This window comes from Drechmeria coniospora, chromosome 02 (assembly GCF_001625195.1).
Source record: "Drechmeria coniospora strain ARSEF 6962 chromosome 02, whole genome shotgun sequence".
Taxonomy (NCBI): domain Eukaryota; kingdom Fungi; phylum Ascomycota; class Sordariomycetes; order Hypocreales; family Ophiocordycipitaceae; genus Drechmeria; species Drechmeria coniospora.
The window spans coordinates 9,755,756-9,773,592 of NC_054390.1; the positions used below are offsets into that span (position 1 = coordinate 9,755,756).

At 59.9% G+C, this 17,837-nt stretch overlaps 5 protein-coding genes across 5 annotated transcripts; 2 read left to right on the forward strand and 3 right to left on the reverse strand.

Moving 5' to 3' along the window:
• Window positions 1-2,505: 2,505 nt before the first annotated feature.
• On the forward strand, window positions 2,506-4,323 carry DCS_05802 (F-box domain containing protein; the record flags this gene model as incomplete). The annotated part of the gene is made up of 1 exon (XM_040803103.1): window positions 2,506-4,323. The coding sequence occupies one exon, from the start codon at window positions 2,506-2,508 to the stop codon at window positions 4,321-4,323; it is 1,818 nt and encodes a 605-aa protein (XP_040658136.1).
• A 420-nt stretch (window positions 4,324-4,743) lies between these two features.
• Window positions 4,744-6,137, reverse strand: DCS_05803 (Heat shock protein DnaJ; the record flags this gene model as incomplete). The annotated part of the gene is made up of 2 exons (XM_040803104.1): window positions 4,744-5,787; window positions 5,844-6,137. The coding sequence occupies 2 exons, from the start codon at window positions 6,135-6,137 to the stop codon at window positions 4,744-4,746; spliced, it is 1,338 nt and encodes a 445-aa protein (XP_040658137.1).
• An 883-nt stretch (window positions 6,138-7,020) lies between these two features.
• Window positions 7,021-8,187, reverse strand: DCS_05804 (uncharacterized protein; the record flags this gene model as incomplete). The annotated part of the gene is made up of 2 exons (XM_040803105.1): window positions 7,021-7,992; window positions 8,050-8,187. 2 exons carry the CDS (start codon window positions 8,185-8,187, stop codon window positions 7,021-7,023), a joined length of 1,110 nt encoding a protein of 369 aa, XP_040658138.1.
• A 938-nt stretch (window positions 8,188-9,125) lies between these two features.
• DCS_05805 (sterol 24-C-methyltransferase) lies at window positions 9,126-10,494 on the forward strand (the record flags this gene model as incomplete). The annotated part of the gene is made up of 4 exons (XM_040803106.1): window positions 9,126-9,341; window positions 9,412-9,446; window positions 9,543-9,864; window positions 9,919-10,494. The coding sequence occupies 4 exons, from the start codon at window positions 9,126-9,128 to the stop codon at window positions 10,492-10,494; spliced, it is 1,149 nt and encodes a 382-aa protein (XP_040658139.1).
• Window positions 10,495-11,119: 625 nt separating this feature from the next.
• Window positions 11,120-15,356, reverse strand: DCS_05806 (multidrug resistance protein 1; the record flags this gene model as incomplete). The annotated part of the gene is made up of 6 exons (XM_040803107.1): window positions 11,120-12,640; window positions 12,694-13,440; window positions 13,487-13,642; window positions 13,701-14,781; window positions 14,895-15,082; window positions 15,243-15,356. 6 exons carry the CDS (start codon window positions 15,354-15,356, stop codon window positions 11,120-11,122), a joined length of 3,807 nt encoding a protein of 1,268 aa, XP_040658140.1.
• Window positions 15,357-17,837: the final 2,481 nt, after the last annotated feature.

The following is a 17,837-nucleotide window of genomic DNA, read 5'->3' on the forward strand; positions in this document are numbered from 1 at the left end:
CGTCGCTTGCGTCGGCGACGGAATGCTCCTGGCTGGCCACGGCAGGCGAGCCCTCCCACCGAGCGTTCCTGTTTCACTTTCTTGCCCTTGGCTTTCCTTTATTTTACCCTCCCCCCCTGCGGCTGCGCATCATGGCAACACGACGCACCATGACGTAGCACGACGACAACGCATCACGACAGCGCACCACGACGACGCAAACATGACAGCACGACACGACGGCGCAACACGGCAGCAAACACGCAGTATCCATCCGCGGGCAACTGTTACCTCGGAGCAATGGGACTTTACGATACCCGGAGTGGGAACCAAGGCTGGCTGACGGGTTTGCCGTCACGCCACGCCCACTCCAAACATGTATGCAACTCTTTCGCCTTTCGACGAGGCCGCAGCGCCTGTGTCCACCCCGCCATGGCCGGTCCATTTATCGGTCCGGTTGTTTCCTTTGTTCTCACATCGTCTCGGAGACGGATTGCTGTTTTGGGATATTGCATTTCTTTCGGCGCTTTTCTTTTCGCACGCATTTTGTTTTTGCCAGAGGGAGAGCCGACCGGGTCGGTTTGAATGCTGGCGGGCCATGGTCGATGGACGCCGGACCAGTCGCTTGGATGACGGAGGGAGGTGGGGCTCAGGCTCGCTTGTCGTTGCCGAGCTGCCTCGGATGCCGCAGAGGCTCGTGGCACGATCCGCTCGGTGGACAAGTCCACGTGGGTGGTGTTTCTGGCAGAGCAATACGAGAATGAAAGAACGACGGGTATGTGCTACGTGCTGCGGCTCGTGCGGGTTCAAGGAGAGCGCATGCGGCGCCGTGGGAGGCCATGCGTTTGACGTGCTCCCGGCGACGTGAATGCCACGAACGCGTCGGTGACTGCATGGCTGGTGCCCGACTTTTCTCGCCACTGGGGCCTCGTGGATGGCTCATAATTATCGAAGAGGGTAGGAATACTCCAAACATCATCTGCCCGTACGTGGTGACCTCTGCTTGCGCCTGTGGACGTTTGCGTGGATGGTGGCCTTTGGCAACCCTCTGCAGCTGTGTGCATCTCTCCGTAGCCCTCTGCCCTCTGCGCTCTGCCCTCTGTAACTCTGCGCTCTGCCCTCTGTAACTCTGCCCTCTGTCCTCTGTAATTCTGCCCTCTGTCCTCTGTAACTCTGCTCTCTGTCCTCTGTAACTCTGCCCTCTGTCCTCTGTAAATCTACCCTTAACCCTCTGCTCTCTGCCCTCTGCCCTCTGTAACTCTGCCCTCTGCCCTCCGCCCTCTGCCCTCTGCCCTCTGCCCTCTGCCCTCCGCCCTCTGCAACTCTCTGTAATTCCATGACCTCTGTAATAACCTGTGAGAGCGCAATTTGTACGGAGTAATACTCCGAAGGTACTTGCACTTGCTTCTCATGTTCGTCGCATGTTCGTCGCATGCGGTTTGCTTAGTCAGGCAATTCCCCCCATACGCTCAAGGCGACGTGAATGAATGCCAGCTGTCAGTGCCTGAAGTAGTGTGACTGTGCTGTACTCGGTACTGTGACTGTGCTGTACTCGGTACTGTAACCGTGCTGTGCTCGGTACCGTGACTGTGCTGTACCGGTACTACCCTGACTGTGCAGTGCTCGGTATTACTGTGACTGTGCTGTACTCGGTACTGTAACCGTGCAGTACTCGGTACTGTGACCGTGCAGTACTCGGCATTACTGTGACTGTGCTGTGCTCGGTACTGTGACCGTGCTGTAATCGGTACTGTGACCGTGCTGTAGTCGGCACTGTGACCTGTGCTGTACCATAACTACACCTACCGTGACTGTGCAGTACTCGGTATTACTGTGACTGTGCTGTGCTCGGGACTGTGACCGTGCTGTAATCGGTACTGTGACCGTGCTGTACTCGGCACTGTGACCTGTGCTGTACCGGTATTACTGTGACTGCTCTAACTAACTGTGAGATCTGCTGGACAGTACTTGCAATGTACCGAGGAATACCGGCCTGGTACCTAGCCCGAGGTACCTCGTCGGTGCGGCGAAAAAAGCTACGAGCAGAGTCCTGCAATTACGCCGCAGCTGGACCACCAATTGCGGTGGCGTGACGGCACTGCGGTGGCGGTGGTGCTGCGCCGCTACGGGGCGATACCACGTCGCCAAGTACCACCAAGTACAGCGACGCTACAGCGCGGTACAGTGACGGTGGTGACGCTCTCTCTCCCTTCGAACACGCTCTCCTCCCCCGGCTGCCACCTCCCCCAGCAGGCTTAGTAGCCATACCTGCTGCTCCCAGCTCCTCCTACCTACTACCCTCCTCCGTGCGGCTTCCCTTCCCCTCCATTCCCCTCCAATTCTTCTCCATCCTTCTCCATCATTTTCCATCCTTCTCCATCCTTCTCCATCCTTCTTCATTCATTCCCCTTTCCTCAGCTTCCACCTCGCCCGCACGTTCGAGTAGCAGCTGTCCTTTGCGTCGGAGAGCCCGGACTGGCCAGCAGCAACGAGTGAACAGCACCGGGCCGGGCCCGAGGCCTCGCCATGCCTACCAAGCGGCGGCGACCGTCCCACGATGACACCGACAGCGCAGAGGGGCTCGTCGCTGGCCACGATGACCATGACGACGACGGCCACGATCATGCTCACGACCTCCACGGCTTCCGCAACGGCGACGGGGACCATCTGCGTCGGCAGGTAAAGCGCAGCAAGGGCGTCGACATCATCTCCTTCCTCTCGGACGAGCTGCTGGTCCGCATCCTCGCCCTCTGCAACGAACGCACCCTCCTCCGCCTCTCGCCCGTGTCGAAGCGCTTCCACCGCCTCGCCGGCGACTCCCAGCTCTGGCGTCCTCACTACTACCATCGGTTCATCCTCCCTCGCGCCCACCGCATCCCCGGCTTCCGCACCGGCGCGGCCGCCGCCTCGAGCAAGCTGCGCTACTCGGCCCAGAGGTCGGCGTGGGCCGACGGCGGCTGGGGCCGTCGCGGGGGCCTCGAGGGTGCCGACCAGGCGCCCGCCGACGTCGTCGATGTCGTCGACTGGAAGAAGCAGTACAAGCTCCGCCACAACTGGACCCGGGGCCGCTGCGCCCTCGGCGAGATGCCCGTCCGTGACATGCAGCGGAACCAGGTCCCCGACAGGCAGACGCTCGTCAAGGTCGTCGACGGGCTCGCCGTCACCGCCGACGGCGAGTCGGGCCTGCGCGTTTGGGACCTCAAGACGCGCAGGCTCATCGTCGAGGACCGTCTCGAGACGGACGAGAATGGCTTCCGGCGCCCGACGTGCTTGGCCGTCGACCATCGGCGACTCCCTGGAGGCCCCCTGGACATATCCGCCGGCTTCGAAGACGGCACCTTTGGCATCTGGAGGCTGGACCCCGGCCACGGGAAGCTCGTCCTGCTATGCCGACAGGCGCAAGGCTACTTTGGAGAGCTCGTCGCCGTTGCGTACGGTCATCCCTTCGTCCTGACCGCCACGAGGCTCGGCTTCGTCTCGCTGTACACCTTTGCCACCCCCCGTCCCCGCGACGACGGCGCAGCAGCTTCCGAGTCCGCCGAGCATTCGCACGAGCGGCGAGATGGCCCCGTGCCGCGGCCCGGTGTCGACCTCGCACCATTCCCGCAGCCGCGGCAGCTCACATCGCTCAAGTCTCACAGCACGCGGGCGCCGCTGGCCCTGTCCATACGGACGACGGCCAAGTCTGTCGTCGCCTCCATCGCCTACACCTTTGACACGGTTGGCGGCTGGTCCATAGGCATCCAGGACCTCGACATCAGGCCTTCGGGCCTCTCGATCCCCGACGTCGTCTCCTCCCGCGTCGCCTCGACGTTGCCAACGCAGACGCGCCGATCCAGACCTTCATCGGCGGCATCAACGTACGCGAGCACGGGCGCGCCGTCGCGGAACCATCTCGTCGAGTCGGACAGTGACGGTCCCATCAGGTTGTGCTACAGTCACCCCTACCTTCTCGCCACCTTGCCCGACAACACCCTGGTCCTGCACCTCTGCACCTCCACGGCCACCTCGCTGTCCATCTCGCCCGGAATCCGCCTTTGGGGGCACACGTCCGGCATCTCGGATGCCGAGATCACGCCTCGCGGGAAAGCCGTCAGCGTCAGCACCCGAGGCGACGAGATTCGCCTGTGGGAGCTGGAAGGACGCGTCGGCGGCAGCAGCGTCGAGGTGAAGCCTAGGCATCGGGATGAGAAAGCCGGCCCGCCGACGGGCACCATTTCCGGCCCAAGATGCCCGGATCCTGACGATAGGAAGAACTGGGTTGGCTTCGACGACGAGATGGTCGTCGTGCTCAAGGAGGCGCGCGACGGCCGGGAGAGCCTGATGGTCTATGACTTTACTTGATCCGACCCCGATGAGCGATCCGACCTCGATGAGCGATCCGAGACGAACATGCACGTCACACGGTGCCCGCTCGTATGCGTTCGGGGCGCGAGCGAGGTGACGTGTGTATTTTGTTTTTGGCTAGCGATGGAACCTGATTCCTCAACGTGTCGTTTCGAGCGTGAATGAGGCGATCCTGTTGCAGAGCATACATGCTCAGACATGGCTCATGGAATAAATGGTCGCTCCCGGCTTGCCACGCCCGGCTCGTCGCTGCATACATGCACACGCATGGCTCATCAAATAAATGGTCTCGCTCCCGGCTTGTCACTCCCGGCTCGTCGCTGCATCAGACAGGCTTGCGAGCGACAAACGTCACGTCATCCATTCTACCGGGTTGACCCTCTCATCTAACAATCTACACGCATGGGGAGGCTCCCTCTAGCTCAGCGTCTTCGCATCGCCCTCCTTGAGCTGGCCGGCAGCGACGAGCCGCTTCACCTCGTCGCTCCACACCGCCTTGATCTTGTCGGCGACGGTCAGACCGTTCAGCTTGCCGGCCAGGGCGGCAATCTCGTCGGCGTCAATCTTGCCCTGGACGAGCTCGACGTCGTTCAGCACGGCGTCGATCTGTGACGCCGACGCGTCGCCTCCGGCGGAAAAGTAGTTGGCGTCCTTGACGGAGCCCTTGAGCACGCGCTTGTTCTTCTTGATGGCGTTCTTGGCCGCCTCCTTGGCCTTCTTGGACGATTCACGCTCCGTCTTGGCGCGCTCCTCAGCCTCCTGGGCCGCCTTCGCCTCGGCCTCCTTCTTGGCCTGCGCCTCGTCGGCCGCGCGCTTCTCGGCCGCCTCCTTGTCGAGGCGCTTCTTGTTCTTGGCCGCGTTGGCCTCCTGTCGGAAGCGCTTGATGCGCTCGTCGCCCGCCGACGCGTCGTCTAGCAGCTTGCGCAGACGCGTGTTGTCCTCGGCCTTCTTCTTCTTGCGCGCGCTGGCATTCTTCCGCTCGACGTGGCGCTTCTGGTCACGGTTCTCGTTGTCGTCCGGCACGTCCTCGTCGAGGTACTCGAAGCTTCGCCAGCTGTCAAAGTTGTACCAGAAGTTGTAAAACTCCTCAACGTGGTCCTTGCCGGAGTCGACGGCGCCAAACGTCGGCACCGGGTGCGACTTGGAGAAGCGGGCCTCGGACTTGAAGACCTTGGACCACAGCTTGTAGAAGTCGCCCTTTTGCAGCTGCTTCTTGGTCGGCGGCTCGACGTCGGCCTCGTCGTCGACCGAGTCGTACTGGCGACGCTTGACGGGGTCGAGGAGGACGTCGGTGGCCTTTTGGATGCACTTGAAGAACTGGTCATCCTCGGTGGCGCCCTGGGCCGCCTTCTTGTCGGGGTGATGCTTGAGCACCTTTCTGCGGTGCGCCTTCTTGATCTGCTCCTCGGTGGCCTTCCAGCGGTACTTTGTGATGCCGAGCACCTTGTAGTGATCCTGGGTCTGCGCGGCGTCACGTCAGCCAACGTCCTGAGCCGGGGGGGCCATGGCGGGCCTACCTTCCAGTCCTTGGCCTGCAGCTGCAGCATCATGGGGTCCTCGGGCTCGCTGGCGTCGCTCTCCTCGCCGTCTTCGACCTTTTTGGCGTTCTCCTGCGCCTGGATGCGATCATCCTCGGAAAAGGTGCGCTTGTTGCGTGATCGACGGGCGTGGGCGAGGAAGTGAGGGCCGACGGGCTCGATGCAGCGCTGCGCGGCGCTTGAGATGTGGCCGACGGCCTTGAAGTCTTTCTCCGCACTCCATCCCTCGGGCAGGGAGGGTAGCGGGATGGTGATTTGCGCAGCAGAGGACATGTTGTGTTGCCGGTAGAACGATGCGAGTGCGATGCTGGAAGTTGAAAAGTTGGCAAGTATTTTTTTTCCTCGCAAACGACTGAGTGGAGCCGATCTACCCCCCCCCCCCCCCCGTATTCTAGCACAGTGACGCCAACGGTTAACCCGGAAGCCGGCTTAACCTTAGCTCCGTAAATAGTGACTGCCAATGAGCAAGCAAAAGAGGCATTGCAAAAGCATCACGAACAATTCGTTGCCAACAAATCCATCCTATCTGGCATCCATCATGGCCTTGGCGGCTTATAGACACCTCATGCGCGCCGCGAGAATTGCCTTTCAAGGTGCCGCCGCTCTACCATCTATTTTGGATGTGCACTGACCGATATCCAAAGGTGACGCTCCTGTCCTTGCTGCGGCGCAACTGCAGATCCGCCAAGAGTTTCGCCAAAACTCCTCGCTCGACTCATCCAGTGCCAATGTCCGAACGGCGATACAGCATGCCGAAGAGGTGGCTAGCTTTCTCAAGCAGAATGTTGTTCAGGGGGTCAAGGACGAGGGCAAGGAGGGCACCTACAGTGAGGCTCACTCGTACGCCCATGATGAACCAACCGACTGACGCCAACGCAGAGCTGCGAATCCATCAACACACCGAGCGAGGCGACAACGACAGCATATTGACGGCCGGGAACGGCACCCTCGGTGGGTGCGGTTGCAAGTAGCATTCAGGTCGGCGCCGGTTATACCCAATGTACATCATGTAAATTACAACACTCATGCCCGAAATGATGGGACGCCCCCGTCAGAACAACTCCCCACCCTCCTAGGCTGGCCCAAGCAACGACCTTGACCCTCGGCATCGACCCAAACACCATACGCCAAAAGTGCCACGCTTCGCTGCCCGGACCTAATCGCCGGAAAGGCTTGCGTAGTTGGGTTCGTCCGCCCCAGGCGGAAGCGGCACCGCTCGAGCCTCGGCGTGCCCGTCTGCGCCTTGCTGCGACGCGCCCTCGATCGCGCCGTGACCCAAACTCCTCGCCTTTCCTTTGACGACGCGCGCATCTCGCAACATCTGCGACCGCTGCTCCCTATCCATCGTCCCGATCGCTTTCGGCTGTCCCCAGCGTATCCGCAGGGGGCATCCGGCAATGACCGCCCGACCCTCGCACGCCGCCGCCGCCTTCTCCGCCGCCTCTCTAGTCTCGTAGTTGACGAATGCGCAGTGTGACATGTGCGAGCACACCAAGCTCTTGATCTTGCCGAATGCCTTGAAATGGTCACGGAGCTTGTGCTCCGGCAGGTCGTCTTCGATTCCCGTCACGAACAGCGACATGATGTTTCGGTCGTCCGGCGGCAGCCAGTCGCCGGGGCTCGGGGGCAGCAGAGCTGCGCTGGGGAACGCCTGTCGACCTCGGCCGCCTCGTGGCCTGGCGCCCGCGGCGACGGCGGCCCGCGTATGTCGTGTCCTGACGGGTCCCGGGCCGCCCGAACCGGCACCGATGGCGCTGGCCTGTGTCAGTTCGGATTCGTCCACGGCCCGACCCTTTCGAAAGTATGGCTTGCTCGCGGCCAAGCGACGCAGAAGCTCGCGTGCCTTGTCGTCCGTCTTCTCGTACTCGTCCGTGCCGACCTTGCCCTCCTCGATGAGCTTCTCGTTGTTCTGGGCAAAGTATTCCCTGTTGATGTCGGATTGCGGGCCAGGCGCGACCATTTTCAGGGCCGCATCCCGCACGGCGATGGGAAGGCCGAAGGAAAGGTCGAGCATGCAGCTCTGGCAGCAGTTCTTGAGGCGCGCGCAGGTGAGGCAGATGATGGTTCGCTTCTTGCCGCCCTGGGCACGATCAACGTTCCACGAGAATATGGTAAACGGCCGAGTGCACTGCGGAGATGGTTAGCGCTGCGACGGGGCAATCGGCGGCGTCATCGACCGACGTACCAGTTTGCACTCGGCACCGTAGTCCTCCTTGACCATCTTGACGTACGGGTTTTCGGGAAGACACGATTCGCAGACGGACGGGAAGTCGGTCGACTCCCAGCCCGATCGGTTCAGGTCCTGCTTGATTTGGGGCGGCATCGTGACGCAGTGACGTGCGAGGATGCGAGGGACGACGACGGCGAAGACGGTGGACGACGATATGGTGAGTAGGTTTATTGATGCTAGAGTTTGCTGACAAAGGGGACTTATCGATACGGGAGGAGCGATTGCTGACAAAGAGACTTATCGATACGGTGGAGTCATTTCTCGGTCTAGCGGCGGGAATGCGTCGACCCCGTCACCTGGTGCAGCATGAACAGGTACCGAGTACTTTTCAGTGGCGGGGCGGCAGAAAGGGTTTATCTCGCGAGAAGTCACTTTTCTTCTTAAGATTATGGGCAGGTACTTTGTCGGCGATAAAGACTCATTTCAACGTACTCCAAGTGCACTGGAAGCACAAGTACACCTACTTACCTAGTACTTAAGTACAGTACTAGTAAGTACTTGTACTGTACGTACAGTACACCGACAAGTATGGAGTAAGAATAGAGCATGTTACGCAGGTACATGCAATATGCACGGAATACCGACGACGGACTAGTACCGCAGTATCTATCCGAGTACGACGGCCACGCGCATTCGAGTTCGTGTTCGTATTCGCGTGGCCTTGACCGCCTGCCACGCTCGGATTCTCACGTGACGGAAATCTCATGGCCCCCCCACAGTCCACTCAGGGGTATGCGATGCCACTCCGTTAGTGCGTAAGATCGCCATGCATGTGAGAAAAAAGGCGAAATTGCGTCTCCTACTTAGTCGGCAACAACAAAAACATCCCGACTTATACTCGTATGCATCTGCATGTATAAAGCCAACCTACTCCTTCTTCTTGTCCTCTCGCCATAGCCTCTCCCTCCTCACTCCACCATACGACTCCTCTCCCTCCTCACTCCACCATACGACCCCTCTCCCTCCTCCTCGTCTCTGTCCATCGTCACTCTTCCTGGTCCGAGCCTCAACTCGTCGCGCAAACCTTCAACATGGTTTCCTCCTCCACCAAGTCCAACCTCGAGCGCGAGGACCACGGTCGCGATGCCGCCTTCAACAAGGCCCTCCACGGCAACTCGGCCCAGGCCCGCGGTGGAATCGCCGCCATGTTCTCCAAGGGCAGCGATGCCAAGAAGGCCGCCGTCGACGAGTACTTCAAGCATTGGGATAACAAGCCCGCCGCCGACGAGACGCCCGAACAGCGAGCCGTGAGTTTGCCGCGGCGACGGCATGTCACCGACACGAGGAGAAATTCCAAACTAACCGTTACTCTTCCAGGCCCGAACCGCCGAGTACGCGACTCTGACGAGACAGTGAGTCCGCATCCAACATCCACATCTTGGCCACTTGGCCGAGCGTCCCTCCTCGTCGGAACTCTCGAGTAACAAAGATCCTCCTTCCTCCTTTAGTTATTACAACCTGGCCACCGACCTGTACGAGTACGGCTGGGGCCAGTCGTTCCACTTCTGCCGCTTCTCCCACGGAGAGTCCTTCTACCAGGCCATCGCCCGTCACGAGCACTACCTCGCCCACAGCATGGGAATCAAGGAGGGCGCCAAGGTTCTCGACGTCGGCTGCGGCGTCGGCGGCCCTGCTCGGGAGATTGCCAAGTTCTCCGGCGCCCACGTCACGGGCTACAACAACAACGACTACCAGATTCAACGCGCCACCCACTACGCCGCCAAGGAGGGATTGTCGCACCAGGTCGACTTCGTCAAGGGTGACTTCATGGTGAGCCCAATCCGCCGCCCCTCGCCCGTCTCGCCGTCTGGCTGACCCGGGCAGCAAATGTCGTTCCCGGACAACACCTTCGACTACGTCTACGCCATCGAGGCCACCGTCCACGCGCCCACGCTCGAGGGCATCTACAGCGAAATCTTCCGCGTCTTGAAGCCCGGCGGCGTCTTTGGCGTCTACGAGTGGCTGATGACCGACGAGTATGACAACGACAACCTGCACCACCGTGAGATCCGCCTCGGCATCGAGCAAGGAGACGGCATCTCCAACATGTGCAAGGTCGAGGAGGCCCTGGCCGCGATGAAGACGGCCGGCTTCGAGATGCTGCGGAACGAGGACCTCGCCGACCGCCCAGACCCCTCTCCTTGGTACTGGCCCCTGTCGGGCGAGCTGCGATACATCCAGTCCGTCGGCGACATCTTCACCATCCTGCGCATGACCACCTGGGGCCGCACCATCGCCCACAACGTCGCCGGCCTTTTGGAGATGGTCAAGCTGGCCCCCGCGGGCACGAAGAAGACGGCAGACAGCCTCGCCCTCGCCGCCGACTGCCTCGTCGCAGGTGGCCGCGAGAAGCTCTTCACCCCCATGTACCTCATGGTTGGCCGCAAGCCTACCGCGTAGCTCATGTGCGAATCCGAGGTTGCCGTTTGCAGAAGGCGTCGTCCCGAGCAGGACCGCAGAATGTCGTTGATTGACGACAAGGAGTTTTTACGACCATGTACCATCACGAAGCAAAAGGGGTCCTGAGTAATTGAACCATGACGAGACATGCTTCCTTGTCCTGCCGATACTCTAATATTTGGAAATGAAAAAGACGACAAAATGGATTGACCACATCCCGCTCAGCATATCGTGAATTTTGCCGATACCTGATACTTGGAAATGAAAAAAAGACATCAAAATGGATTGACCACATCCTGCTCAGCATATCGCGAATTTTGCCGATACTCTGATATTTGGAAATGAAAAAAGACATCGAAATGGATTGACCACATCCTGCTCAGCATATCGTGAATTTTGCCGATACTCTGCATTTTGCCGATACTCTGATATTTGGAAGACATCAAGATGGATTGACCACATCCTGTTCAGCATATCGTCAATTTTGCCGATACCCTGATACTTGAAAGACATCAAAATGCATTGACCACATCCTGCTCAGCATATCGTCAATTTTGCTCCTGCATATACATGTATATAAAACTCAAGTTCCTTTTCTGAGCCGCGCGGCTTCTGTTGACGAGACCTAGGCCGCCTCCCTGTCTAGACTCTGCCCCAACACCATCTGCAAGTACAACCCCTTCTTCTCCAGCAGCTCGTCGTGCGTGCCCCTCTCCACGATCCTACCCTGGGCGAAGACGACGATGAGGTGCGCGTCCCGAACGGTGCTCAGCCGATGCGCCACTGCCACCGTCGTCCGCCCTTCGGCCGCCTTGTCGAGCGCCTCCTTCACAATGTTCTCCGACTCGGTATCGAGAGACGAGGTGGCCTCGTCGAGCAGCAGCAGCCTCGGTTTCCGGACGAGAGCGCGCGCAATGGCGATGCGCTGTCGCTGCCCGCCGGAGAGCGACAGCCCCTGGTTGCCGCAGGGCGTGTCGAGACCCTGCGGAAGCGAGGCGATAAAGTCCCACACGTTGGCGGACCGGCACGCCTCCACCACCGCCTCCTCGGTCGGATCGCCGTACTCGATGCCCAGCGATATGTTCTCCCGTATCGATCCCTGATACAGCACCGGCTCTTGCTGGACGAGCGCCACGTCCCGGCGGTACCGGCAGCGATCCAGAGTCTTCATGTCGCGGCCGTTGGCCGTGATGGCGCCGGAGATGGGGTCGTAGAAGCGCTCGAGAAGGGCAACCATGGTCGACTTGCCGCAGCCGGAGGCGCCCACCAAGGCCACCATCTTGCCCGATTTGAAGATGGCGTCGATGCCGTTCAAAACCTTCCTCTTCGGCCGGATGGGGTACGCGAACCGGACGTCGGAGCAGGCTATCTCGGTGCCCCTGATCGACTTTTCCACGCTGTCTTCGCTGTCGCAGGACGGGTCGTCCTCGGTGTCGTCGAGGGCCCTCTCTCGGCGCAGTCGAAAGATGTAGTTGATGGCCGTGCGCGCCTTGGTGATGCTCGTCGTGTACTGGAAGAGCATGGCGGCCGCCTCGCCCGAGAAGATGACGGCGATGAAGACGGTGTAGAATTGGGCCGTCGTGTACTCGCCCGTCGAGACCAGCTTCCCGCCGTACCAGAAGCCCAGAGCCATGACCAGGAAGGAGACGGACTGGCTCAGGGCGTAAAACAGCATCTTCCATCCCAAACTTCCAATCGCGCGCTGCGCGATGCCCATCAGCCGCTCCTCGTACCGCGCCACAACTTCCGTCTCCAGGGCCAGGCTCGCGACGGTCCGGATGCCCATGACGGCTTCCGCGGCAATTCCGCTGCTCTCGGCGAATCGGCCTGCCGTGTCGTCGTCAAACTTGAACTCGAGGCGGATTCGCACGTAGCCGGCGCCGACGAGGACCGGCAGGGCACCGAGGGCAAGCACGAGGCCGAGCTTCCAGCCGACGGCGATGGCGAGTATCGAGCTCGAAACGAGATTGACGAGGTTGACGACGAGCAGGGTGACGTTCATCGACAGCAGCTCCTGCAGCGAGGTGGGCTCGGCGGCGAGGCGGGACACGAGCGCGCCCGTCGAGTTTTGCGGCCGGTCGAAAAATGACATGTCCTGCCGGAGGGTATTGTTGAAGATTTCGGCACGATAGAACTTCATGACCGTCTGTCTCGAACGAATCAGTCTATGAAAGGCAAGCGGGGGTTGGTGAGTCGGACCTGAGCGAGGACGTTTGCCAACCAGCCGGCGACGGCAAACGCGACCAGGTTTGCCAGGGCAACGATGAAGAACATGAGCGAGTAGAAATCACCCTCGGCCACGTCCTTTGTTTCAAACGCCGTCATGGTCTTGGCAAAGAGGATGGCAATGACGGGATACGAACCGCCGCCGACGAAGCAGCAGATGATGCTGATGAACATGGGCCAATGCAGCGTCTTTTGCTCGCCCAGGATGAGAAACATGCCGCGAAAGAGACTATAATTGTCTTTGTCCTTGTCGTCGTCGGATCCGGCCGAGATCGTTCCGGTCGTCGAAACTTTCGTCAGAGCAACGTCCAAGTTCTCAAGGCCCCCCTCCTTCTCCAGCTCGACATCATCATCGGTGCCGCCCCTGCCGGTTCCCTCACGCAGGTCCTGCGCCTGCACGAGGCGGGCATAGGCGCCTCCGACCAACACCAGCTGCTGATGCGTGCCGGACTCGACGGTGTCGCCCTTGGACATGACGACGATGTTGTCTGCATCGCGGATGGTGCTCAGGCGGTGAGCAATGGCAATCATGGTGCGACCCCTGGCGACGTTGTTGAGGGCCGCCTGCACAATATTTTCAGCGTTGGGGTCGAGGGCGGAAGTGGCCTCGTCGAGCAGGAGGACCCTCGGGTTCGATATGATGCTGCGGGCGATGACGATGCGCTGCTTCTGCCCGCCGGAGAGAGAGGCGCCCCGCTCTCCGATGTGGGTGTCGTATGCCTGCCATTGTCAGTGCGCGATCGAGGGAGGGGAGCATGGAGCGTACGTTGGGGAGTTCTTCGATAAAGTCGTGGGCAAAAGCCGCCTCGCAGGCCTCGCGGACGAGTCGCCGCTTTTCCTCGACGCCTAAACCCGCCATATCTGTGCCGGTGAGGCCGTCCACGACGTTCTGGTAGATGCTGCCGCTGAAGAGCGTCGGTTCCTGCCATGTGCCATGTCAGTTGCAAGGCCGGCCAAGGCTGGTAAAATAGAGGGCTGACCTGCTGGACGAGTCGAACATTCGTCCTCAACCATTGCAAGTTCAGGTCCTCAATCTTGTAACCGTCGAGCAAGATGGTGCCTTGCGAGAAGGGGTACCATCTCTCGAGCAGGCCGAAGATGGTGCTCTTCCCCGAGCCGCTCGCGCCGACGAGGGCCGTCGTCCGTCCCGGCAGGATGTCCAGATCCAAGCCGTGCAGGACCGCGACGGCAGGTCTTGAGGGATAGGCAAACTTGACGCCTCTAAGCTTAATCTCCCCCTTGAAGTCGGGTATCCGCACGCCCTCGGTCGACAGCGAGTCCATGGCCGATTTGCGGTCGATGACGGCGAAAAGATCCTGGGCGGCCGCGGTGGCCTTGGAAATGGCAATGGTCTGGGGCGCGATCTGGGTGAGGGCCTGGGCGGCGACGAGGACGGCGAAAATGACGGTGACGACGGTGCCGGGCTGTTCAATCTCGCCCGAGGCGTACATGCGAATGCCGTACCAGAAGGCGAGGGCGTATCCGGCAATGACGCAGAAGAACTCGACGGGGAAGAGGATGGCGTACAGCAGGCTCTTCTTGCCACCGACGGTTCGGGCGCGCTCGAGGATGGCGTCGAAGCGGTGGCCGAGCTTGGGAAAGGCCCAGAAGGCATGGGCGGTGCGGATGGTGGAGAAGGCTTCCTGGGCGAGGCTGCCGCTCTCGCTGTAGATGTCAAAGATGCGGTGCTCGATCAGGGTGTCCTTGACGACGCAGATGACGGTCACGACGAGGTTCAGGGGCACGATGGCGAGGACGACGAGGGTCAGCTTCCACTGGACGGCAAAGGCGACGATGAAGGCGGTGATGAAGCTCGCCATGGCCTGGATGGTGAGGCCGAGCTTCTCGGAGATGCCGTTGTTGACGAGATTGCCGTTTGTCGTAATCTGGCCCGACAAGGAGGAGGAGGGCGTGTCGAAGAAGGAGATTTCCTGGCGCAAGGTCTGACGGACAAAGTCGACGCGCAGCCTCTTGGTGGTGCGGATGGCGGTCACGTTGATGAGGATGGTCCAGGCGTAGGTGAGGGCAAACTTGGCGACGAAGAGGTAGACAAAGTAGAGGCTGAAGGGGACGAGACGAGATTAGCTCCGCGTCCGCGTCCAAGGACAAACGACGAGGTCGGCGGGCCGAGACGGGGGAGGGGAGGGGAGGGGAGGGGAGGGGAGGGGACGGACGTGTAGCGGCCAACCTCGGAGACGTAGACATCGGGGGTCATGGCACCGCTCACAAAGTCGTTGAAGACGTTGATGAACTTGCCGAAGACGACGTCCATGAGCGGCAGGACCGTGCCGGCGGCGATGATGCAGAGGAGGGCAAGGGCGTTCATGGCCCAGCCCTTGGCATCGTTGTAGGTGAAGACGCGCTGGAGAGGCAGTCAGTCTCGATGCAAACAACGAACCAGCCATCGATTCATCGATCCATCCATCGATCCATCCATCAATCCATCCATCAATTCATCCATCAATCCATCCATCGATCCATCTTCTCCGCCTGTGGCGGGGGGGCATGAGGGGAGCGCGTACCAGGAAGTAGCTGAAGCTCGAAGAGCCGTCGGTGGTTTTGTCGTCCATGACGGGCGAGTCAACGGAGTCGGTCTGGCCATCCGACGAGGCCTCGGTGCCGCGTGCGAGGGTCATCTTGTGCTGTGGAAGGCTTGTCGAGGTCGGGGCAGGCAAGGCTCGAGTCTTGTCATCGACAGCTTGACCCTCGGACTTGGGACTTTTGCGTTGAATGGACGGATCGAGGAAGAGTTGGGCGAGTCGTCCATGCTGTCAAGGCTTCCTGGGTGCTGGGTGCGGCGGGTTGGGTATTGTTAAATAGGGTGCGGTGAGGAGAAAGGTATGGTATGGCATGTTCACATGGAAGGCGCGGTGGATTGAGTCTAGGTTTACGCCTACATGTACATGTAATGGCCGGCCAGGGCAGCAAGGAACAACAAACAACCAACAACAAACAGACGGACGAGGCAGAGGTTATTCTGAAATGGTGCGGCCTGACGTTTCGGCGTCCGTCCTCGTACTCGCACTCGTACTCGCACCCGAACCCGCACGCACGGCACCCGAGCGGGAGGGCGGAAGAAGGTCTCGATCGGCTGCGCCTCGAACAAGGCTAGGAGCCTTGGCAAGGGCTGGGCTGGACGGATGCAAACCACTCGAGCCGGGCTGCGGGTTTGGACGAGGCACTGTGAGTCATGCGAGGTTCGAATGCATGCGGCGGCGATGGTCCATTCACTCGTGGCGAGCTGTTGGCGGTTGAGGGTTTTAATTTTGTCGTGATGGGTACGGAGTGCCATGGTAGCGCAGCAGAAGACTGGCAGTTGGGGGAGAAGCAAATCATACAGTACGAGTACGGTGCGCGGAAGATGGGCAAGAGCTGGTAGCTGATGACGAAACAGGGACCGTCGCCGAGCACAGCACCGTATGCATACTGTATACCTACAGCTGGACCATTCTCGCTCTCGACCATGAATACCTAGTACTTGCAAGTGGGTGCACCAGCGTAGCAGCTATCGTATATTCGGCAGCCATTATGTATTCGAGCTGGCTCGAGAATGGTATGCTGTACTCTGTGTTAATACACACACACACATGACAAGTATTTCAAGAAATGCTGTTGCCTGATGAAACACAAAGTACAGATATCACTTTCAAGTACTCGGCACTCCATATTCCGTACTGTATACTCCGTACTGTATACTCCGTACTGTATACTCCGTACTGTATACTCCGTACTGTATACTCCGTACTTGTAACTTATTACTAGGTATTATTAATTACTGTGCTCCGTACGGAGTACAGAGTGCTGTAAGTACAATATGCAAGTACGTACTTGTACTCCGTAAAGTACCTACAGTATGTGGCAAAAGGTATTTGCCTACCCTTAGGTACCATATTCCTAGTCCAATCTAACCTAATAGAAAATAGTACCTGAAGGTAGACAAGTACTTTTTGCCCCCCCCCCCACTGTACTTCTTACTTGCACAATCCTCAAGTACAAGCACAGAGTACATAACAGCAGCTGCTGTACGTCATTGGCGTTGTACATGAGCCGTGCATCTGCAACTTGTGCACTGTATCCGTGCCCCGCATTGTACTTGAGACATGCAGCCAAAGTGCATGAGGGGCGCAAGTACAGCTGTGGATGGACAGTCGGCTGACGCACCGAGGCTGCACTGTGAATGTACCGGGTCCCTGCTCCGTAGATACTCCGTATTCGTACTCGGCTGCATGTCTCACACGGCGGAAGGAACCCCCCCCCCCCCGCTCTGCCACGATCGTGGCTGCACCGCTAGTCGTCGGTACCCGCGGCGTCCGCGGAGCCCGGTTTCTGCGTATATGGCTGGCAGCATCCGCTCGTTCTTTCGTCAGCAATTCATCGCCACTCAATCAAGACGTCCATCTGTCTGCTCACCAGCATCGCCAGCCACGACGTTATCTCCATCCGGCTGGAAGCAAGCCCTTCTCTGAATGAAACCGAAGCCCAGAGCAGCAAGCACAAGAAGAGACACGAGCGGAGACACAAGCACAGGCACAGGCGCAGACGCAGAGTGCAAGCAGCAGTCCTGGGCATCAACGTGCTGCCTCGCACCACCGACCGTGAATTCTGCCTCTGCACCGCCAACCATCCGTTCCCCCCCCCCCACCCTCCCATCCCTCCCATCCCTCCCATCCCTTCCATCCCTCCCATCCCTCTCACGTTGCCCCCTCCCGCTGCTGGGTCCCTCGACCCCCTCCTGCGACGCCGAAAGTCTATTCCATCGTCACGCCGTTTCGTTTCCTCGCCCCCCATACTCGCTCTCGTAGTGCTGCCGCTCGCCATCTCCGTTCATCTCATCTCGTCAGCAGAGACGATACCAAGCAAGTCGAGACGAGACGAGACGAGACAGGACAAGACGGGCCTAATTACACGTCGTAGTTGGGGCCTGCTGCCTGCTGCCTGCTCCCCGTTGTCCGCTGCCTGCTGACGGTTTCCTGATGCCACGTGTGTTGATGGACGACGAGGCAACCCACCACCACAGTCGGCTCCGTCCCGGTCGACATCTTCTTCTCCTGCTGGACGGTGCGTGAGCCATCGACGCCCGTCTCGGACCAGCAGCTAGACGTCAGCCCGCCTTCCTC